The sequence below is a fragment of the Pleuronectes platessa genome, chromosome 12 (genome assembly GCF_947347685.1).
Source record: "Pleuronectes platessa chromosome 12, fPlePla1.1, whole genome shotgun sequence".
Taxonomy (NCBI): domain Eukaryota; kingdom Metazoa; phylum Chordata; class Actinopteri; order Pleuronectiformes; family Pleuronectidae; genus Pleuronectes; species Pleuronectes platessa.
Window position 1 is genome coordinate 3,058,848 of NC_070637.1, and position 24,109 is coordinate 3,082,956.

The 24,109-nt window shown below is 40.2% G+C and overlaps 1 protein-coding gene across 2 annotated transcripts; it reads left to right on the forward strand.

Moving 5' to 3' along the window:
• Positions 1-478: 478 nt before the first annotated feature.
• On the forward strand, positions 479-13,221 carry exo1 (exonuclease 1). 2 transcript variants are annotated; one of them, XM_053436526.1, is made up of 14 exons: positions 479-552; positions 2,387-2,579; positions 2,708-2,827; positions 3,812-3,935; positions 5,085-5,222; positions 6,447-6,659; positions 7,168-7,355; positions 7,470-7,572; positions 7,662-7,869; positions 8,198-8,384; positions 10,033-10,567; positions 10,740-10,820; positions 11,926-12,122; positions 12,424-13,221. In XM_053436526.1, exons 2-14 carry the CDS (start codon positions 2,419-2,421, stop codon positions 12,539-12,541), a joined length of 2,373 nt encoding a protein of 790 aa, XP_053292501.1. In that variant the 5' UTR covers positions 479-552; positions 2,387-2,418; the 3' UTR covers positions 12,542-13,221. The 2 variants fall into 2 exon arrangements, with proteins under 2 accessions (XP_053292501.1, XP_053292502.1); XM_053436527.1 differs by having other exon boundaries at positions 11,926-12,170; positions 12,424-12,512.
• The last annotated feature ends 10,888 nt before the right edge of the window (positions 13,222-24,109 follow it).

Below are 24,109 nucleotides of genomic sequence, written 5' to 3' on the forward strand. Positions count from 1 at the left end.
AGCTTAAGTTATGGTTACAGATCAGGTCCAGTCTACATCCAGGGTTAGGGTTAGCCTTGCTTTAATTATAATAATTTAAATACAACACAACATATGTTAAAATACATACAAAGTTCCCAGCCTTTTACTTAGGACAGAGTGGAAAGTGTGGCCTCCTATGGCCACAATGAATGAATGAAACCAGAATCAAAACCCGTTCAGTGAATCATGATATAACATTGATATGATATTGAGGGAGATGGAGGGCAGCTGCGGTGTCTGACTACTTAGCATCTGCTGGGTCCTACTACAGTCTTATATTTATACTATATACCGTTTAACGGTCTGACTGCCAGCATCTCTGGCAACCCTTCAGAGGAAGCCCATCTATCCGGAAGACCGCGGACATGGCAACCATCTCCTTCTTTCAGCTATTAACCCCGCCCTCTGGCTCCATCTGACCAATTACAGCAGGTTATACTGAAGCCCTTGTTTTACCGCTAAAACCAAACTCGCTCCAGTTTCTTCTTCCTGCAGCTGCTTGTGTGTTTGGATAAATACAGCAGGATAGAGGTGAGTTGAACGCCACACTCCCTGTTTGCATGTTTGTTTCTGTGTGTCTTCCTGTGACACTTTTTACTTTGTGTTAGAGTAACTAAGACACTGTCCACTGGTTGTGTTGCTGTGAATCACTTCTAGCCCTTCGCTCCGTTGTAGCCGAAGAATGCTGTTCTGGGTCTAAACGAGACGTCAGTGTTCCCTGGCCCTTAATGCGCTGTACCCGAAGAACCACACGTTCAAAAGCTTTCCTTTAACACGACCTGCTTATAAATGAACGCAAACAAACCTTAGGATACAACTCGATAACATGTCTCAGTTTGACTGGGTTAACTGTTAAATTCGGCTTCTTCAGTTGCCAAAAATCTCAAATTAAACTGCTTTCTGGTGTTAGCTAGCTGTGGCGTTAGCCCTGTCCTGTGCCTCTGCTGGACGCACAAAGCTTGAATAACTGATGACGACCAAACCCGAACACAGGGAGGTGACGGATAGTGACTTCTCACCAGATAAATGTGGATGATTTCATACTGTTTGATTCAGGTCAGTTAACCGTGTCTCCATCACCATGTGAGAGCAGCAGCCTCCACATTCACTCAGGCGCCCCGAGCAGTCAGTGCCACTAAACAGAAACCTCATGAAGCAGTTATCTGTACAACCTGATCTCAGCTGTAGGTGTTCACTGCTCGTACCAGGGGATGAGCACAGAGCTGGTGTGTGCAGGAGAACATCTCATCACTGACATCAGTTCTAGCTGTGCTGCTAGAGTTGGGTCAAAAATCAGGGTTTTTTAACTATTCTACTTAGACATACTGCATATTTGCCTAATCACAATCTGCTTACATGTGTAATCAATCCACCTCATCTTATGTGATTTACTTAACATGTTTATTGCTTAACATAAACATCTGTGGCTTTGCATTGTACTCTGATACTCTTAATACACAGCAATTTTATACCTTAATTATGAGTTATCTTTTTTTGTCATTATTGGCTGTAGAGTTTTAATCATGGGTTTGTTATACAGTTTGCTTTGATGCTATGTACCGGTATGTTTAAATTAATTATCCATAGATATTTGTAATTATATAAAATTAAACTGTCCATCAAATGGAGAAAATGTTAAGTGTTCTATTGTGTCGAACCTAGTTTTCTTTTTATATATATTCTGTCACTGGAGAAATAAAATACTGATTATGACGTTAACTTCTACAAAGTGGTAGAAAATACACAATACAAAGCTTAAAGAATAAAATGAATATCAATATCAACAGGGACAGCTTATTAGCAACAAGTCAAATAACTGTGAGAGGACAAAGCTGCAGACCTGTTCTTCAAGGAGGACACAAATAAATATGGCAAGAAAGGAACACACATCTCTCCAATTCCTTGTCACAGCTGAGGGAACGGAGAGGAAAGACTGGACTGACTGAGGCAAACCTCAGGCAGAAAAATAAATCTACATTTTAAATCCAGACCTTTCCATGATCAGGTCTTTGTCAGACCCTGTCAGTCTCTTTGTAGCCCATGATCAGTTTAATTTGAGAAGCAGGTCCACATGTACTGAATATGCATTGTACAATGATGGTCATAATAAACGATTCAAGTCAGGTCTTATCCGATGTTGTAGGTACCTGGACTCATTTTTTAAACCGGGGAAGATGCTGGAAGAATATCCATCAAACTTTATTTTCCACTCGCTGCATTCACTCATTTAAAAAGTAAATCTAACAGTCAGGTCGATAAGATATATTTCCAGATCCAAATAGCAGTTGCTTGCTCTCAGGAATGGTCTTAATGTTATATGTTATTAAAAATGAGCTTTGTATGAGTATATGGCTGTTTCTTTCAGAGGTTCTGTGTTACTCAGAGCTGCAGCTGAAGATGGGAATAACTGGTCTACTACAGTTCATCAATGATGCATCTGAGCCCATCAGTGTAAAAAAATACAGAGGCCAGACAGTGGCTGTGGACACGTACTGCTGGCTGCACAAAGGAGCGTTTTCATGTGCTGAGAAGCTGGCCAAAGGAGAACCCACTGACCAGTAAACATGTTCATTATTTTACATGAGTGAATGTTTTCACAAGCATCAGTATTTACGTTATAATCTGCCTGTTACAAGTGTTTAACGTCCCAAACTAATATGGGCAATTTCATTTTTCCCAAACCTAGATATGTACGGTACTGCATGAAATTTGTGGACATGTTGTTGACCTTTGGTGTCAAACCAGTACTGGTGTTTGATGGACGCAATCTGCCTTCCAAACAAGGAGTGGACAAGGCTCGCAGAGAGTGAGTATTTACCTCGGCTGTGGATGAGTGTGAGGATGCAGAAAACTCTGGACATGTGACCTAACAAATAATAGTCTTTTTTAGTTTTTTACACTTTAGTTTAAATGTGTGAATTTTAGCAATTTCTGTCATCGCTCAGCTGCTCTGTAGAAAGTATGTACTGGACCCCCCAAAATTAAACTTTGTTGGCCCACATCTTCAGTTTCAGTTTTGAAATGTTGATCAGATAAAACAATTGAATATAGATATAATAAAATAGATAATTTAAAGACTAATCTCAGAAATAATTGACAGATTAATCAAAAATGACTTTTATTATCTGCTTTAAATCAGATATCTACAAATGCTTGCGCCGACATTTTGAAAAGATGATGTGTCAGATAGGAATTAGGACTCAGTGGAGAATGCTGCACCGACAACAAAGTGCATCTACATTATCATGTGTTTCTGAGAAATACGGTGGTCCTGCACCAAACACAATAATCCAGTGTTTCTCATACCTGGTAACATGAGACAATGCTTGGTTTGTTTGAAGGATTGCATTTCAAAATAGCAACAGAACCACACTGTTTGTGTAAAGTTACTGAGAGGAATGTACATACTTGCAGACAGGTGAGACCAAACACCTCCCACAAACGTGTTTAAACATCATGAATCCAAAGGCGTCCAAAATTCCTTGACAAGAAAACTGATTTGTATTTGTCACTGTCCTAATTTTCTCTTTGCAGCAACTTATAAGTGAGACCACAACATTAAACCATCCTCTGCGTCTGAAGATACCTTCAACTACACATACATCTTACAGTAATTTACCAAGACAGCTGTCTTTTTGTAGGTTTGCGTCATTGTCCAGAATCAGACTTCAGCTTTAGGACACATCCCCCTTCTCTCCTTCTGATTTAGTGTTTAAAATGTGATACTGGGAACTGTCTATGGTCGAGAGTGTTTCATATAGTAATCCTCTCTCAATCATGTACCTTTCAGGCGCAGACAAGCTAACCTTCAAAAAGGCAGGCAGCTCCTCCGTGAAGGTAAATTGTCCGAGGCCAGGGACTGTTTTACCCGCTGTGTTAACATCACACCAGCCATGGCTCATAATCTTATTAAGGTGAGCCGTAACGCTATTGACGCTGTCTTCACAAATGCACTATGGTGATTTGAGAGGGGAAAATACAATCAGCAGTAAATTAAATCTCTCAGAAGACAGGACATACAAATGCTGTGACAGTAACTAGAGGTGTTCCTCGATATGCATCATGAACATGTGCAGGAGGTTGAGACCTAGTACTGAAAAAGCCATGTGTGACCTGGAATCCTGATGCACGAGCCTGACACCCAGCAGATGTCCATTACAAAATCTACCGTACTGGATTCAAAAGTAACATGAACAATGTCAGCGCCAGTATTCACAGGACCCAGTTACATTTGTTACTCTCATTCTGTTTCATTCTTCCTGACCAGCAGACTGTGTGTAATTCCGGGATGAGCCATCAGCCATGGGCCTATTGAGCATGTGTGCCAAGCTAATGAAGGGACTCTTGAGTGCAGCCTGGAGGGTGAAGAGTTCTTGTGTGTTAACTCAGGATATTTCTCAGACCCCTATAACTTTTAGAAACTGGCAACTTAAAAGAGCTGCACTCAGAAGTACGGTCAAACATAGCTTCTTTTCTTTTCTGTATCACACATTTAACAGGAAGTGGAGAATAAGAAATCGGACATTTGAAGCATCTGGATGCAGGACGGGTGTAATTCCCAGCAGACTCAATTAAACTACCACAATGCCTCCTACACTATGCTCCTCCTCAAGCGATGAAAGGTTGATGATATTTGACTATATCTAGTATCCACACAAGGGGCTCTCTGTTTGGTCTAAAAGCAATAGCATGCAGTGCATCAATATAGGCATTACTCAGAAAACACACATCTTCCAGTACTAGGAAAAACTTGTCTCGGCTCTCTAACGCTCCCTTGAGATTACAATTTGCACTAAACACACCTCTGGAGGTCCGCATGACTTCCTTCTCCTTGCACAGTTATATAAATATATCAGGATATTTTTGGTTATATCAGTAATGTCTACTGTATTGATACACCAAGGTTGCACACTTAATAATGCCTTAACCTATTTGCATTTAAAACCAGACTGTTGAATAAAATCATGTTACATGGGTAACATGATTCCCTTTGGTTTTGTGCAATAATTTTGCTTGTTGTTATAACAGGATTTTCTGTGTGTGACCTTTTTTTTCTCCACCAGGTTGCAAGGGCAAGAGGGGTGGACTGTGTGGTGGCTCCATATGAAGCTGATGCTCAGTTAGCTTACCTCAATAAATCCGGTTTGGCCCAGGCTGTCATCACTGAAGACTCTGACCTGCTGGCATTTGGCTGTAAAAAGGTATGAAGAGCTACCAGGGACTGCATTCCCATACACAGTATATGTATAATGATTGCAATTTTTTTTCTTCAAGCTCAGAATTTAAGAACATTCAATTGAACATAAAACAATGGATATCACATTGAAGTGTCACATAAAGAACAGTCTATGAGATATATTCCTTTAACGCACAATGCCAACTCGCAGTAACTAGTCATTTGGTCGTTAAATATCTCTTGAGCAGGCGTTTGTTTATTCAATGTTAATTTATTCTCAAAGTTCACAATGGCTCAGTCAAAATTATGGAAAATGAGAAACGTTTTGGATCATGACACAAAGCCACCACCTCATCTGTCATTCAGGGTGCTGGACCTGTAATGCCCTAGAAATGTATGGCTGCCAATGGAGTTGATGCACTGGAACATTAATTAATGATTCAATTTAAGAAGATTTCTTGCAAATCGGAGATATACAGGAGTATTGTTTGTGTTCAGATTCGGCCAATGCGTCATAAGTTGTTACTGTTGAAGATTTCACACTGTCACTGTCAGTAAAAGAGTTTCCGGGGACGCCCTTAGCTCAGTTGGTAGGGCGTCCCCCCCATGGGCCTCGGCCAGCAGCGGACCCGGGTTCGATTCCAGCCCGCGGTCGTTCTCTGCATGTCACTCCCCTCTCTGCCCCATTTCAACTCTGTCTCTACACTATCAATAAAGCATAAAAATGCCAAAAAAAATCTTAAAAAAAAAAAAAAAAGTAAAGGAGTTTCCACTAAATATATCATATGATGATGTTGTTTTACTTCGTACCCACTTAATTTTACACCGCAAAAATGTGGACACTGTGCATTTGGTGTAAAACTACTAAATCAAAGCTGTAATTTGGCCCTTTAACATAGTTTCAATTATTTTATTTAAAATTGAATGTACTAAAGCTCAAAGGCTGAGGGAGAGAAGACGAAGACAATAAACTGTAGAAGAGCCCTGATGGTTGTATAGTGAAGGAGGATGTTACTGGCGGTTCATTCAAACAAAACTAAATGGGTGGAGAAAAGCACTCGTGTATACTTTATGTACTATATTAAGAACAACAATTTGATTGGTTTATCATGGGAAGAGAAACGGTGAATCATATCATGGTCGGTTGTGCAGTGTCTGCTTTACAGCAAACTAAAAGTTCAACAAAAACAGACATTACCCAAACAAATATCATTATCTCACTCATCAGCCGTCTTTCACAATCATTTAGGTGATTCTAAAAATGGACAAGCAGGGCAACGGTCTGGAGATAGACCAAAGTAACCTGGGCCGATGTCGCAGCTTGGGGAACGTTTTCACAGAGGAGAAGTTTCGGTACATGTGCATCATCTCTGGCTGCGACTATCTGCCCTCCCTGCATGGCATTGGCCTGGGCAAAGCCTGCAAGCTGCTACGGCTGGCCCAAGACCCAGATATCCTAAAGGTAAGACCAGTTGACGTGGATAAAGCTTTCAGCAATGTAACCCCTGTTTGAACTTGGGACTCCACAGCTGCTTCGGAAGACAGTGCTGTATGTTCAGGGCATCAGGCTCAAACCAAGACAAAGAGGTCTGCTGTATTAGCAATCAGCTGACTGAAAAATATGACATCACCAGTCTTTGAGGGTCTGACCGTTTTCGAGTGAGATGCATGAAAGTAGATACCATATTCTGTGCCCACAAATGCTAGTTATCAACATATGTTACGTGGATATATTAAATAATATCCACAGAATCCAAATGAATAAGGTTAGTACAAAAGATTGTTTTTTACCAATCAGAAAATACTATAACTATGATGATGAAAGTGTTTACAGATTAAGGAATAATATTCACAATTGAATACAAAATAACTAAGACAAATGGTATTACACCTCATAAAGGGTATCATTTTATCTGGGATTGTAAAAATATATATTGTATGTATGTATTTACACATATTTTCTTTATTAGGTTATCAGAAAGATGGGCCAGTACCTGAAATCTAATCTAGTGGTTCCCGAGGATTACATCGAGGGGTTCATCAGAGCCAACAACACCTTCCTTCACCAGCTTGTCTTCGATCCCATAGGGAGGAAGGTTGTACCTCTCAACCCATACCCTGAGCATATTGACCCAGACACACTCAGTTACGCTGGAACGTATCCTGGATCGAATTACACCTGATGAAGTGTCACATCTCTTCATTTGGTTTCAAAATAGATACTCTTAAATTCAATCTACCACTGTTGTTCCCTTGACAATGTTGAATCCAGAAATGTAGGAGATGAAAAGGGCTTGCAAATGGCCTTAGGAAACGTGGACATCAACACAATGTCGAGGATAGATGACTTCAACCCAGACAAACCCCCTTCACAGGTATCACATCATGATCAGTTAAATAAGACCTGATTATCAAAATGAAGAGTTGCATTTAATGCATAACAACTTCTCTAATGTTTTGTCAGAAGCCTAAACGCCGTAGTCGGCACTGGAATGACTCGCCAGCTCCCACTGGGCCTAGTATCTGGAGTGTAGGCTTCAAGCCATCCTCTGCAGACTCTTCTGCTGAGTCTCCAGACAGGACTTCCTCCACCAGGGGGAAGGAGAGAGTCATCGGCTTACAAGGTCTGAGGCTGCCCTGCAGAGAGCTGCAGGTGAAGAGACCAAGAGAAGGTGAGCTGGTTACTCTTTTTTCACTGCAACATGCCATATGTTGCAATATATTATCATAGTAGATCTACTACTCGAAATCCATTTTTGGTGTCTACGCATAACAATTTGACTTGTCAAAGTCATGGACCAAAACATTAAAAAATTGAAAATATGACTGCTGGTTTCTATGTACCTAGTTTGTTTTGTTATTTTAGAGAATTGATTCACCCAACTCAGCAGGTATAGACTAGTAGTTTAGAACCTATTATGACAGAGAAAAAATTACTAGTAATAGTATTAGTAATATAACTGATTTTAATATCAGGATTTTGAATTTTGTCTCCCTTAGACTCTGGAGTATCAGACCAGGACGTGCTGCAGCAGTACTCCTCCTCCAGTCAGAAACGATCCAAGACAGACCAACAGCCTGACAAGCCCAAATTAACAAGTCAGTCAAGACCACGCAACCGCTTCGCCACGCTGCTGCAGAGGAGGAACCAGGAAGCTGAGGAGGATGGCCAGGCCACATGCAGCAGGTGACATCATATGGCCTTATGACCTTCTAATCATCTCTTTTATTGAGACAAAAGTTTATAACAGAGAAAGATAGTGTAAGAAACACAAACAGTTTAACTATACAGCTGTGTGCATTAACAATGCAGTGATCCGTTGTCTCTAAATACATTTGAATCTGTTTAAAAATTTTCACTGTAAAAGAATTACAACATAGAACACATGATTTCAAGAAGATACTGGAGATACATTGGTGAAGAAGGCATCAGAGAGTTTACAGGATCAAATCCTGAAATCAGTGTTTTGTAAAAAGGATTTATCAGAAATTTGAAGATTTGTTTTTTAAATAAAGGTTCAGTGTGCATAATTGAGTGACGTCTAGTAGTGAAGTTGCATGTTGCAGCTGAACACCCCTCACATCACCATCCCTTTCCAAACATGAAAGAGAACCTGTGGTAGCCTTCAGTTGTCAAAAAAAACTCAAAGGGTGTTTAGGTTGTCCAGTTTGGACTACTGTAAAAATCATGGCGGTCTCCGTAGAGAAGACCTGCTCCCGATGTAAAAATTAAATATTTAAATTTAAAGGGCCCATTCTAGGGTAAAGAAATGAACAATTCATACAATTTAGATATAACACATTAGTGATAACATCGCTGGGATTAGTGTATATTCCATTTCTGCCAATAGGTCCCTTTCACCTGAATCTTACACATTGAACCTTTTAAGAAAGATGTAGCTGCACCTCATGTAAAACAGTAGTAGAGAGTCTCAATTAGATAAGGGAAGCTGCTCTGACACACGATGCACGTTAAAATAGGTCATTGTTCAAACTTATTAAAATCGACATGTTAACCGAAGGTACAGTTTTAGATTAGACAGAAATGGCGTACTCACTCTCATTCTCAGAGTGTATAAGATAATCGATGAGCTCATGCCAGTGCATTGAGTGGGGGGCATGTATTCAGGGTGTGGTTAGCTTAGCTCAGCATAAAGAATTTGAAGCATGGGCCATAAAGTAACATGAGTCTTACAAAATGCATGTTGAGATAGTGACTAATCACCTGGCTAGTTGCTGCAGACCCGCAGCTGTCGAGCTCTGCTACATCTGGTCATGATAGCTTTCAAGGTTAGCTTAATAATATTAAAAGAAAGTCAAAATATATATAGGTGCTTCAAAATGCTGCTTTGGGCTGATTTCACACCTGTAGCCAGAGATGAGGCCTGGCAGTATTGTGGGATTAGTTCGAGCATTTAATTGCCCAGGAAACTATTTTTACATTTCTTTGTGTTCAGATTAAACAAATGAGATAATGAGATAATAGAGATGTGTAATTTTACAGATTTAGAGGTAATGTTTATTTGGAGTCTTGTTTATTTTTGTAAAGCTGATTTCCAGCCGTTATCCCACCTGTTGATGGTTTTACATACCTCTGTCATTTTATGGGATTTTCATACTTTTGTGTGGACTGTGTGTAATTTCCTGTTTCATCTTGACTAACGCCAAATGGGTATTTTCCCCAAAATGTCTTAACTATTCCTTTAAGCAAGTAGATGTACGTGTGATTACAATACCTGCTGCTACAATAAGAACTATTTTATTTTGTTTGCTTTAGTGTGCATTAAGACTAACGCTGAATATTATCATGATGTTGCGTTTATTCCCACATGCAGATTCTTCAGCAGTCCCAGTTCCACAGTCAGTCTCAGCACCAAGGAGTCTGCTCAGGGGGATTTACCTCATGGTGTGGAGCCCACAGCTGTAACTCCCACTGAGGACAAGTTCTCTCCCAGCGACCAAACCAATGACAGCGATGGTCCCGATGTTCCATCTGTGGACACCCCGAGCCCACCTCCATCACCAGGCAGTACACCCCCCAGTTTGTCCAGTGGCCTCAGGCTGTTTAACTGGTCGGGCAGCTCCTCTTCCATGGAAAAATCTAAAAGCCCTAATTCCACCTCAGGCCTGGCTGCCCTTCAGCAATTTCAGTTTAAGAGGGAGAGTTTTTCCTCCTCTCCAAAGACCCAACATCCCTGTAAAGACATGTCATCCTTGTGTCCGTCCCCCACTGACGGAAACCCAGAAGACAACCCCCCAGACTTCCCACCGTCCCAGGACAGTGCCTACTTCTCCCAGTCTCAGCCTTACAACACAGCCTGCCACAAAGAGGAGGTCCCCACCCACAGCCTCCAGAATGATGACACATCTGTATGTTCACACAAATCTCCATTATACTGATAAACCTAATTATATCCCACGTAGTTGGGCCAGCCTTCACAAATACATTATCATCGTCATAGATTGATGAGTGGGTGTGCAGAAAACTATTTTAGTAGCTTGGCATTGTGTTCTTACATGTGTTTTTCACGTGTTTCCTCAGGAAATGAATCTGCACAGAGATTCAGAGGTCGAGCAGAGTCCAACATACTCAAATAAGAAATCTGGCATTCTGGGGTCAAAGGTGGGTTTGAGCATCCAGCAGACTTCCGGTTCTATCTTAGTTTTAAGTCTTGTGTTCTTAGAAATACTATAATAATTATGATACATTTCCAGACAAATGTGTATCTGAATAATGAAATGATGACTTTTTTATGTCTGCAATGACACTGATTCTGCTGTTATTTAACACCATAAGTCTTGATGACCACTCAATTCACTTGACAGTACAGTTTATTCAACCATTAACACGCATTCATACAGTGCATATATCTGGCCTATGACCCACTCTATCACCTGAGCTACAGCCGCCCTTAACTCTATAGGAGGGTTCCTTTTTCCTGCAACTTTATCATAACTTAAACTGCTGAAAATCAGGTGTTCAGAAGTGTGAAATCGACACCAGTTATAAATGGTCAATTAATTCTCAATCGTTCAGATTAAACATGATTTAATAACTGATATCTAGTTGTAAATTTACACATAAATATCTTTTAAATTTAAATCAACATCAGTTTCCTGCAAGTAAAAGCTTTAATAGCACCAAGCTTATGAGAAACGTGAACAACACATCAGTGTTATAAGAACTACATAAAATGACAGAAACCATCTTATCTAATATTTTTTGAATGTGTACTTTGAGTTATTACTGCTCCATGTCCCATCTACTAACATGAGAGAGGCAGGGTTCATGGACGATAGCCAGCCACCAGTGGGAGATCCAGAGGATTTTGCCATTTGTATCATAGGGCTTAATAAGGTGTGACCTCTTCTGTCCTTAACCCTCAACAAGAGTAGTAGAGGAAAAACTACCAAAAACCCTGTAAAAAGCAGAAAGAGACACATGTGAGTGATCCCTTCCTCGGACGGACAGAAGTGCAATAGATGCTGTAATTTTCATGTATATCTTCTTTATAAAGTTGATGATGTGGATACTTTCCAACGGTAGTGATCAGAGAGCTTTTCTGATTATCTGAAGCATCTACAAGACCCATGCAGCAGATTATTAAATTCACAATTTAAAAGTAATAACATTTAAGACATTTCTGTTACAGTTCAGTTCAACACTGTTTCTTTTCTTTGTGGTTTAATCTAGTCTTTGTGGTTTAATCTTGTCTTTATGCCTGTAGGTTTCAGGTCTGTCAAAACTGAAGTCCATCAACCACAGTCAAGCAGCAAAAGTGTCAACGTTGGGCCCAGCCAGGGCCAGTGGGCTGAGGAAGAAGTCTGTGGGATCTGGGAAGAAAGTCTCCTCCCCCAATAATGAGAACAGCCCTGGAGTCCAGGCCACCATCAGCAGCCTGTGGAAGAACTTCAGCTTCAAAAAGTAATTTAGGAATACTCAATTACTTTGTAGATCAACAGAATATTTGGGGTCAGTCATTAGTTCAGTTTACAAGTCCATATTCCACATTATTGTCTCTTTGCTCTTCACAGTAGATTGTTTAAAACACATTGCCATTGAGGGAAAGAGTAAGTGTTTTGATGCATGGACTCAGACATGTAACGTTATGTAAACTCACTGGCATTGTTGAATCATAGCTGTTAAGCAAGAATGTTTTATAAGTAGTTAGTTCATATAGTTCCTAATGGAAGAGCTCTGAGATCATGCTGCTTTTGTTTTACAGAGATACCCACAAGCTGACTTCCTGTATGGAGGGAAAGCCAAAGCCCATGTCTCCAGGCAAAGACAACCTGCTGACCAGCTCGTCTCACACAGACATCGGCTTAATCACCAGCTTCTGAAAGATTCTTCGAATGTTTCAGACAACTCTTTGTCGGAGGGACGTTTTTAAACATACCATGTATGTCAATTATATTCTCATCAACTTGTATTTCTTAATGTAATTTTAAATAAAGCAACTCTCTTATGATCAAAGTGTATCCTTGGTTAAGTTTTGAGTAAACTCTATATTGAGATTACTATATTATACTCAAGAGTGTTTGCGTAACATCTTTCAGGAACTGTGTGTTTTGCTTCAGCACTGCAGTCAAAGAATGTGTCATGTAGTAAAGTGGCTCTAAGAATGCACAATGCATACTTGAGTGTTTCCTGAAAACGACCAACCTGCATGCAAGCCAAAGAATGTGGCGAGAAGACTGCTGGCTTGTTATGTCTTCAAAAGCATGTTGAGTATCTGCACTTGTCCAACTGAGCTGAGACTTTTCTGTTGACTGTTAAGAATTGTATGAGCTCTGTTAAATAATAATACTGATGATGGTGGTGATGTCAAAGGCTCTATAGTTGTGTCACTTTACAGAATAAAACCCCTGTTTAGGATGGTTCTTGTAATCCTGCTTGCACTTTTCATTTCGGACAAAGTGAAATTACTTCTGAGGAGGATGTAATGGCTCTTAAACAAAACTGAGGAGGGAATTGCTCGTTTAAACGTTCTGTGTCTTTAAATGATCAGATTTACATGTACCACCCAGTTTATTCAGGAATTCCTGAATTGAAACGTCCCCCGGGCTGATTTAAGGTGACAATTCTACCCCCCATTATTTGTCCCTACAGTCACGCCTTGAGGCATCCTGACCCCAAGTGATTCTCTTTTAATTTACAATTTTACCGATTTGTTTTACAATTTATAAGAAATGTTACAGTTACCAGTTGAAACTTGACACCAGCTGTGTACACACATACACACACACACACACACATATATACTTTATAAACTATATATTTATAAAGTTTTCCAAAACACAAGACGGGTTCTGTTCACCTTTCTATCCAAAGTCCTAATCCCAAAGTGGATTTGCTGACACCTGTTGCTGCATCACTTTACTGATGCCTACACAGGCTCTCCTCCACAAAGAGGGATTCTTATTGTGTCACCACAGTCAATGAAGACTTGGAGCTCGGCTTCTTACATCTGGTGACATTCCTTTTTTATATTCACTATTCGTATCTGATGAAATATAAACTCTACCCAGAACATTTGATTGTAACTACATTACATTTGTAATATTACATAATTGTCCTCCAGGACATTTTTAAGCCAAGATTTCCCCCATGCCCACTGCTATTTTAACATATGCATATGACTCATATAAAATGAAAAACAGACGAAGAAAACACACTCCTATTCAACATCCCTTTTTCTTTTTAGATTAGCCAGATAAAGCTTCTGGCCCCTGCACATAGGAAGCACAGCAGTGGTGTTTGTATGAAGCAAAGTGACTCACACGTTTTATTCGTTTCATGATTTTCAAAAGTATTATCACTTTACTTTTAGTGACCAAAACCTTTCCAGTGTAAAGTCGGGGCCCCTCGTCACAGTTCAAGTTCGAGTTAAATTGGGAGTTATTAGCAGCTCAATTAAAGGATGACTCCCCTCTAGTGGGGAACCCCTGGACCGAAGTCCTAAACTAAGTAGTCGAAAGTAGCTCCACCTTGAGCAGCTACAACATTAAATACTGTAACAGTATATCTGATAATACTTTTGTACTTACAGCAATTGGTAGTTTAGTCAGTAAGTGGTGTGAATAGTTCTTCCATGACTGAGGAGGGAGACCTTCCCATCTCTATGAGCTTTATCTGTCATAGTTGTCATAGTCTACAAGTGTTGTCACAGAAGATGAGTGTGTATGAAGGGAATTTTATTACTTTGATCATTGCTCAATGTTGCTGTGGGCCAGAATACCAGAGCTAATCCAGATACCAGGCATACTTCAGTCGCTTTCAACCAGCCTGACTTATTGTTGCTCAGGGGCCAGTGGACACAATGACTGCTTTAGCCTTGACTCAAGTGCCTCCTAGTTACAGGACAGCTAAAGAGACAACAACAGCTTATATGATGTAATTGTCTGTATCCCACTTATTTGAACAGTTTTTTTTAGGTGCGATCTTGTATATCTTGTTGTTTATGTTGCCTTTTCACAATCTTGTGAAAATAAATGGTGTTACAAAGGGAAATTGGACAAATTAGAAAAATTTGGAGCAAAGGGACATTTAACACGGTTAATGAAACAATACGAAGCTGCTGGACCAGTTGAAAAGAAATGTTTATACTTGAAGACTCGACTGTTAGTTTTGGCAGAATGCTACCGGCTGTGCTCCACCTTGTTCTGCTGCAATTAAAGCAGGAGTTGCTCAGAATGAGAATGAGAAGTCACCTAACCACAGGAGTAAGGTGCATTACTCAGGTCACATGTATCCCAATCAAAAAAAAAAACCACAGTTAAGAGTTTGTGTTATTTACAGGTGTTTAGATATTTTGCAGGATTCCTCGTGTGCATGGTGACATGGCTACTTTCCAAGTATTAATTTCCTAACACAGGTTTAGTTAGATAATATTACCTGTACAAACTGTTGATGTAAAATTATCCTGCTTTGGTAGAATGCTCGTGGAAGTAAACCTGCAGAATGTTTGGAATGTCTGTGGTACTGGATACCAGTAGAGAAGATGTAATTGTTTCACTCATCACAGTTACCTATAGGTTATAACGTTATTTACCTACAATGAATACATGTGGATGTGTTGTTGAAGCTTTAAAGAGTCAGAAATGAAATATGTGCTCTGCACAACACTGTGCCAGGAATGCAGTGTCACAGCAATCCCTACATGACACAAGCAGGTCCATGTAAAATATGCTTTTTTGTTAAAACAAATCTAAGTAAAAACAAACCTAAATTAATTACACAGTGAAGGTAATTATATTTCACCTTGTGGCTCAACAATTCAAGGGGCTGCACATACAGTCATTGGGACTTAATTGTTTGAAAATCAATATGGCTTTGCTCAGGGAGCATAGAACTATTCAATTAAAGTAAGGACACTGGCAAAGGAAACCGCTTCTCTGATGAGTTTATAGTGAAGCAAACAAAGTGTCACAGTCAATAAAATTTGATTATTTTAGCCCAAATTTACAAATCACAATTTGCCTCATGGGGCTTAACAGGTGCAACTTTTGGAAAGGGTTAAAAAAAAACAGAAACCTTAGAGTCTCCTGTGAGGAATCCCTCTGCCAGGACGGACAGAAGATCAATGTCACAGGTGTTAGTGAGTGTAACATTCAAGAGGAGTAGAGGAGTGTATACCACAGCTTCTTCAAACCCATAGTTAATGCATTTCACATACAGTACAGTAGGCCTTTATGGTCAGTATTAGCACTATATCAGGGACCGATACCATGGAAACCTGTTGCTATGACAGCTTGATCCGGTTCACAGGTTTTTAATGGGAGGCTATAATACAAAAATACAGGCCTGTCTCAACACGTTCCTTTCACATGTGATCACATTTAGCTGTGTATGAAACATTTATCTGTGAAGACACCACACGTGCTCACTTGAACACTAAAAGCATCCAGCACCTGTTGTCTGTGTATGTGGTAAACTTACGTGTTGTACTGGAGCTTTAGTGTCGACACAATGTTGGACCAGAGTTGGTTCCTTAAACTAACAATGGATTAAAAAGTGTAACTGTGAGGCCTATTTCCTTTCCTTCAGCTGACCATGGGGGATTATTCAAAATAAGTTTAAAATAAATCATGTACTGAAGAATACATTACACAATTTGACCATGATAGTTCAAACACGTAGCATTCTTTCCATCTTCTAATGATGCCTTGTGAGGATGGAACATTTCTTACCACCTATTAACCACATCCTCAGACAGAGCGGTGGAGGGGAGGCACTAACTTATTGTATCTTTACCCACTGTTATATTTGTGATGGAGTGTATGCACAAGCTCGACTACTCTTTACTGTACTAATTTTACTTAATATCGTGCAGATTGAAAAATATGACATTTAATGCAATTTAAAGATTTGTGTTACTATTTTTGTAATTTAGAAATCATTGAATCAAATAAGTTGAAGGAAACAAGCGATTTTCATTATCTGGAAACGGTGGTGTGCACGACATCCGGCATCCATATCTGCCACTCTCACCAAGCAGTTGAAGAACAGATTGAGGATATTAAAGAAATACCTTCAACATTTACCAGCCTGGTAAATACTACTGTTACACTGGGACCAGTCTATAACTGTATTTTTTTTATCTATTTATATTTTTATTTAACAATGTATGACAAGAAACAAGACAGGAAGACAAGAACAGTGAGTACAGACCAGTTAACAGATTGGGATGACAAAGCAAATAGCAGAGTGTCTGTGTGTGTGTTTGTGTGTGTGTGTGTGTGTGTGTGTGTGTGTGTGTGTGTGTGTGTGTGTGGGTGGGTGTTAGTTTGGTTTTCTATATAAAAAAGGACAATAATAATAACAATTATAATAGTGGACCTATTAAATTACAAATATTATTATGATGTGTAATAATGTTGGTATAGTATTTTACTTATTTTTGTTTATTTAATTATTTCTGTTTGTTTGCTTTGTGTTACTTTTGCCTTTGACCATTGCTTTATTTACTGTTGCTATAGCCCCATTTACGTGAGGTCCACATACAGCTGATGTTATGTAGTAAATTTACGTGAATATAAATATGTGATATCATCCAGATCATATTTCTGGAGGCAAACCTAACCCATCTAATTATACAAAAAACCCATAAGAACATGTCTCAGATCGTGCACCTCTTCTTTGAGCGATTGAGCCCTTATGCAGCACAAACATCTAGGCCTGAACCTTAGGATCCAAGGCCTACGTGGAGAACTGAGGGTCCTGAGAGCCCTGCTACACTTGATCTCAACTAGACATTTTCACGTGCATGTTGCCGACCCCTGAACGAGGCCCAGTGACGATACTGGGAGAAGAACTATCGATGGCTCCACATCCTACAATCACAGTGGGAAGTGGCTGTTCAGGAAGTTATAAATGGATGTAAAGATATTACCCATAATCCAACATCAGGTGAGGCAGTTACTTGTCCAATCACCAAGCACCTCTAACGGAGCATAAAACCCATTTATGTAGCCGGGTTGGCAAATGTGTGTTACTTCTCATTTGACTACGTTCGACCCCGCAACACAATACAGACGTTACAAAGCTGTACGTTGTTGTTCCAAGAAGAAGTTATTCTGTTCAAAATGAAATGAATGAGACAAAATTGATCTTGAATGAATTCTATGAATTCTATGAATGTGAACCATATTTAGTTTTACTTTCTGGAATGCTCAAAGGTATAATTCTGTTGCCCTTAAACTAATATTTTCCAACAGACAGGTTTACAATGGCCACTGCACTAGTCTACTTTATGAATAATAATTAGCAATCGTTGCAGTTACACTTTAATTGAGTAATTAGTAACTAATATCTTTGCAATGGCTGGGACCTGCTGAAGAATCGGGCCCGGTACTTAACTGATGGATGCCCTACACTATGAGGAGTCAAGCTTTTTATCAGCTATTTGAAACTGATGGCTCAGGTTAAACAGGATGTCTCTGCTGCAGAGGACAACAAGATTTGCCCCCCCCCAGCATGGATTCTGGGTTGGCCCCTGGCTCTCTGTGTGTGTTGCACTGACACTGAAACATCTTGCCAGTGTCTTCAGGGTGAATGACAGAGTGTAAGATGCAGCAAGTCTTTCTGCTCACTGGTTTCCGAACGAGCTGCTAGCGATCTAAACATGAGGTATGTAACCCTTGGCACACTTCAGGGCCGGAATGAATGAGCCTGTGTCAGTTTCAGTGTTAACTTGTAGCGCTGCAAAAATCTCACTTTCCTCCACATGCTCCACATGCCTTTCCCCACTGCTGCTACCACTGCTACGCAATAACCGGAATGACAATGTCTGTGCACTCACCCATCAACAACAGAGACAAGTGCACATGTCGGGACTGCAAGTATACAGCTAACGAGAGGCAATCGGGCTGAAACAAAGAATGTTACTTTGCCTTTGCTATGAGGAGGCTGCTGCTCAATAGTTGGACAAAGAACCTCTGCTGCAGAACCCACTTGTGCTGTTGTACCACTGTGTGTTTGTGTGTATGTCTGTGTGTGCATCTTTGTTTCACAGAACTCGATGCTCCTCCAAGTATTCATTAAAAGGAGCAAGTTTAGACCTGAAGTGGAGACAGTGAATGAAACATGAATCAAGGAGCCTTTATTTTCTTTCTTCACCTCTCTCTCTCTCTCTCTGATTCTAGAAGAGGCAGCCCTCAGCTAAGAGACATGTATGAACAAAATCAGCTGCAGCCTCTCACTCACAGTGTGAACACCTGGTTGATATCAAGGCTGTTGCCTTCTGGTCATTCACAGCAGTGACGCCACACATACAGAGCCACGCAGATGGTCTGTGTGGGGTGTCTTTAACTCCTACTTTCATCAGCTATCATCATGCATTTATTTACAGGCTGAACTCTCAGCTGCTTTCAGACAAACATTCTGAATCGGGCCTGTATGTGAGAGCGCAAATGTCCGAGTGAGAGGCTCCAGACTTTGTTTGGAGTTTCTCCAGCCAGCAGCTCCCCCGGAGAATATCGGAATGAGGGCACTGCAGGAGGTCCTCTGCAGGATTCACCGTGAGCCATTCGAGGTGTGGATAATGTTTCTAACATGCAACAGAAGCCAAATTGAAAAGACAAAAAACTATATATATACACTAGTGTCTATGTGCTGTAGACAAAAACATGTGATCTCTGCAGCAGAGTTGATTTGTTATGTCCTGTCTCTGCCGGCTGCTCCACCCCTCACCTGACTCCAGATTTCTGTGTTGTTGTGAACACGTCTGAGTGGAGAATGTCGCTGTTCAGCCAATTTACCGACAAGTTTATGTCAGAGAGCGGCTCCAATGCCTTAATATTGGGATTGGTGAACAGTATTACTGTGGGCAGTTTAGTGAAATCACATACAGACATCCCTTTGAAATATAGCTAATTCAGAAATGAAAGGAAATGTCCAGCTGTTTTAAGGGTTAAATTTTCTTCTACTGATGCCTCCCTTTATTTCTCACCCTTCTGTCGCTCACACATCTGCTAGTTTAGTGACAGATCTTTGTGTTCTAATGAAATAAAAAATTGGAATTAATATACAATAGTCTAAATATCTGTTTGGAAAGTGGTCTCCTACTGATTGTTCAAGTGTGGATGGAGTTCAATAAACAACTAATATAGCACGTCTTTGCTCTCTCCCCCCCAAGAGACTTGAGGAGCCGTTTTTTAACCAACTCTCATTTATGTATCGCCTCCGATACAAGCACTCAGACCAAGCCAGTCTCATTTCAAGGCCAGACATTGACTGAAGTGCACTCCCTCCCTGTTCCTTCACACTCATGGCTCTCCCTGTGGCCTCCCAACTACATCTCAACATCCTGTTCAAAGCTCTGGTAAAAGTGAAGGAAGGATTTAGACCAGGGCTGACCAAACTACGGCCCGTGGGCCATCTGCGGCTCGCCACCCATTTTAACTTGGCCCGTCTTCAAAAAATTTTTAAAAAAAATTGTTGAAACTAACAATTAGGTAGCACTTAAATGGCACTTCCTTATAGCACTTTGTAGTTTTGCTCTATTTTTGAAGAAATTGTATTTTCTTGATTCTTGTTGTTCTGGGTTTGTACCCTCGGGTACCCTTGAATGGACTTATTATAAGTCGCTTTGGATAAAAGCGTCAGCTAAATGAAATGTAATGTAATGGACACTGTATTCTTCTTCTCAGTTTAGGTGGCGCCCAAAGCACCCCTGACCTGCCAGCTGTCCCTCAGAACGCCGCCACGCCCCCCCGCCCTGAGCGACGCGATTGAGGCGCACTGTCAACAGTTTGCTCCAGGGCAGGGGGGCGTGACGGCGTGAGTGGCCCAGACCTTCACATTTTTTTCTGTATGTGGGCCTCGGGATAAAAAGTTTGGACACCCCAGAATCAGACGCTTGAGTAAATGTAAAAGGTGGTATAACCTTTGTGCAAAATCCAATTCATTAGTTTTGAGGAAGCAAAAAAATACTTAAAATTCAATCATTTAAAATCCTGTCTTGTGCTTACATCGGTGTATAGGCTAAATGATGGGTACTGTTAACTACATTTGGTTCAGTTCTGGGTTCAGTGTTTTGACAATCTTTGCCAGACTCAACTTTCACCATTTAATTTCTACTGTAAGCTTGAGACACATTTGAGATGTGAGGGGTGCACTGGACACCAGCCTGCTGCACAACAAAGTTCCTTGAATTGGTGTCTGTGTCTGCCTGGGTTCTGAAGAAGGGTGTGGGAATGCCACAGATACATAAGGACCATACTTTTGTGCAACACCCCTGGGTGTGGCTGCAGTTTTGGCAAATAAAAAGGAAAAACACAAATGTAAAGTTGGGTTATCCCAAAAAAGCGTGCATGCCACAAATGTGACATAATCACACCTTAAGAGTCCTCGAGGAGCTTCCTCAGAGGTGTCTCATTCAGATCAGTACAGTTTATGTCACAGATCTCTTTCCTACGTACAATCAATCCTCACAATCTGCATGCTGTGCTATGGTGTTCAGCCTGCGATGGTACATTCCTCCCAACTGTACTATAGCCATCGGCCTGGGGCACTGGGAGGACAAAACTGAAACCCACAAATAGCTGAAATTCATTTCCGTATCAAAGGTCATGTGGACATATGCATACAAATAGGAGTCTCACAGAGTTCGGACTGTGCTGCGGGGGTGGGAGCAGCCTGGAGGATGGGGGTTGGTCTGGGGTGCAGGTTGCACTTTGTAAGCTTCAGCAGAGTTTCGGCAGCTTTACCTCAGAATTTATGATCATCTTTTTGTTAGATGATTTTACCTTACAACTGAAAGACAACACTGAAGCTTCAGTAGGTGTGAAAACTGTTCAATAATATAAAGTGCAGGAGATCAGGTAAGGAGGTCACAGACAGGTCTAGTTAGACACCGTACACACCTAGTGTTAACGTGTGGCTTTTGTGATCGGATCACAAGTGGACAGCTCTTAGTATAGATGTGAAAACATTTAGATCAGATAGCAATCCAATCTCACCTGACCACATTCGGAGGTGGTCTGGGCCACATGTGTCCACATTCTTTAAGCAGTTTGAATGCGAATGCGACCTGGGTCCCATATGAAGGACGGTCAGCTGACGTCCTCTGACCTGCAACAGTTTCACCATGAACTGAACCTAGTTTTTCTCTTATCTGTCCCCATACACCGATTTGTCTGTGGCCATCGGCAAAATTATCAACACTGACCAAGAGATCTTGACTGATACTTTTCTTAAATTCAGCGCCTCCTGACTGCTCTCCCTCTCTCTTTCAAGCTGGCACAACGACAGTGACATCGGACACATCTGTGAACTCAGACTGTGACAAAACTACATATGGTTCTAGTGAGGTAATGAGTTCTGAATGACTGGTTGTTCACTGGTTGCTTTCAGTATTTACAGAATACAACTTCACGATAACTATAGTAACGAAATGAGAGAAAGTGTCCGCTTCATTGTCTTTTATTAGAGGTAGAAACTGTGATGAAGAACTATAAAGGCAGTTTATCACTGCTGTCTCCTAATAGTCTGTGACTCACTCCTCTTCACCTAATTAACAGGACTTAGGTCTAGTTCATTCTTGAGCTATTGTCTTGCACTGGCAACACCCATCTTAATCCCTCCTATATACAACCATCGCCTTTTATTAATTTGATGGATGGGTTGGGTAGTGACTCATTGCTTGGTATGCTACTTGGTAAGGACAATTTTCAAACGAAAATACCCTCCAAAAAAACGTAAATGCCTGATAACAGAAAGTTAAAATCCAGTTCAAAGACTCTACAAATTATAGCCTTGAAATATACTACAGGGTTAAAGCAACACTTCTTCCACATAGAGAAAACACCACAGAGGTGGTATTTATTGCATTACTGGAATATTGCATTCCATTTCATATTTTGTCCCCCATATATATTCCTGTTTCATTTATGTGAAAATGAAACAGTGACCACACAACACAGACCTCCCACAATGTAATCAGATGCTTTCCTTTGACCAGCTAAGTACGAATGAGAGTGCAGAAGTATCACGTGGTGGCTGGTGGAGCTCTTTATAACAACAGGTTGTAGATTTTATTGTTAACTTTATCTTCTACCTGTAAAACAACCTGTAAGGGTAACTGCCCGATGAATGTAGCTGGAATAGAAAGTACAATAGTCATGGAAGTCTCAAAATACTACAGTATTTGTGGTAGATGTGCTTAGTTTCCACCACTACTAATGTAAATATATTAATAATAAGTAATTGATAATGCATCAAGGTGTCCATTATACAGTAGCTCTTATAGCACAGCTACATCCCAAATTCAAGAAGAGAACCAGTTTTAAAACCTTCATCTATTTCCAAGTGTTTGGAACTCAGGCTTCATCACTGACCGAGTTGTGTTGTTCAACATTTAGACTTGGCTACTGCTTCCAGGCTTTACTTTGAGCTAAGTTAACTGGCTGTCTCTCATGCAGCGTGAATTTGGGTAATCTGGGACATTGGGTAATGTGGGAAATCAAAAGTATGGACATCATCTGACTGAAATCACATGACTTCATTGGGAGGATGTCACAGAAAGGGGCGAGGCAAATGTGAATCAGAAGCCACACCCTCTGGAATTGCATGATGCATGAAGATCACTGGCATAGGTCTCTGTCAAGATGTGAAGGATATAAACAAGTCATAAATAAGACAATGTTCGTAATTGTTATCTAATTATGTTTCTGGTGTATTCAAGTTACAAAATTTATATTGAGTCGTTGAAAGTGTGTTTGTCCCACTTTATCAAACATGATTGATAATTTGGGACAGCATACTTTGGGTAATCTAGGATTGTCACTTAAATTCTCTAAATTGGGAAATATGCATTAATGGTTTTCCTGAAGTAAAAGAATGAGAAACTAAAGAGATTTAGCATGATGTCTAGAGTTGTTAGACAGGAGTTAATGGTACATACAGTATGTCCCTGTCTGTTTAAACTGATGTTAACTAGCTAATAATCAGTTTGCTCTGTAGGACAGAGATGATCCAAAAAGAGTCTGTCCTGTGGTCTGCAGACACTGGTTTCATGAAACATGTGGAGAAGACAATGGGCTGATCGATGATGACAATGGTCTCTCACCTGTACGGACTGTTTCCTGAGTAGCCCCAGTAGAACGGTGAATTACTGAATGAATAAACATTTATTGTTATTTACACTTGCTGTTGATTGAATTATAATAGTTTTTTAAAATGTGAAGCAACTTTGTTTTAAATACATTTTATGCTTTCATTATTGAGGCTAGGGTTCTCCATTAAATGAATATGACATTTACATGTAAATATAACTTTATGATATATATATATTTACATTTTATTCTTCATTTTCTTACACATTTTTATACATGCATAAAGCAAAGCGTTTTTTTAAAGCCTAATAAAAGTGTCCAAGATGATAAAACAGAAAGTTATAATATGTTGAT

Bases quoted from the DNA above. Each gene is read 5' to 3' on its own strand.
- exo1 (XM_053436526.1), top strand. From the start codon at position 2,419: ATGGGAATAACTGGTCTACTACAGTTCATCAATGATGCATCTGAGCCC. The intron at 2,580-2,707 runs GTAAACATGTTC...TCCCAAACCTAG, and splicing joins AAAGGAGAACCCACTGACCA to ATATGTACGGTACTGCATGA. The intron at 8,385-10,032 runs GTGACATCATAT...TCCCACATGCAG, and splicing joins GGCCAGGCCACATGCAGCAG to ATTCTTCAGCAGTCCCAGTT.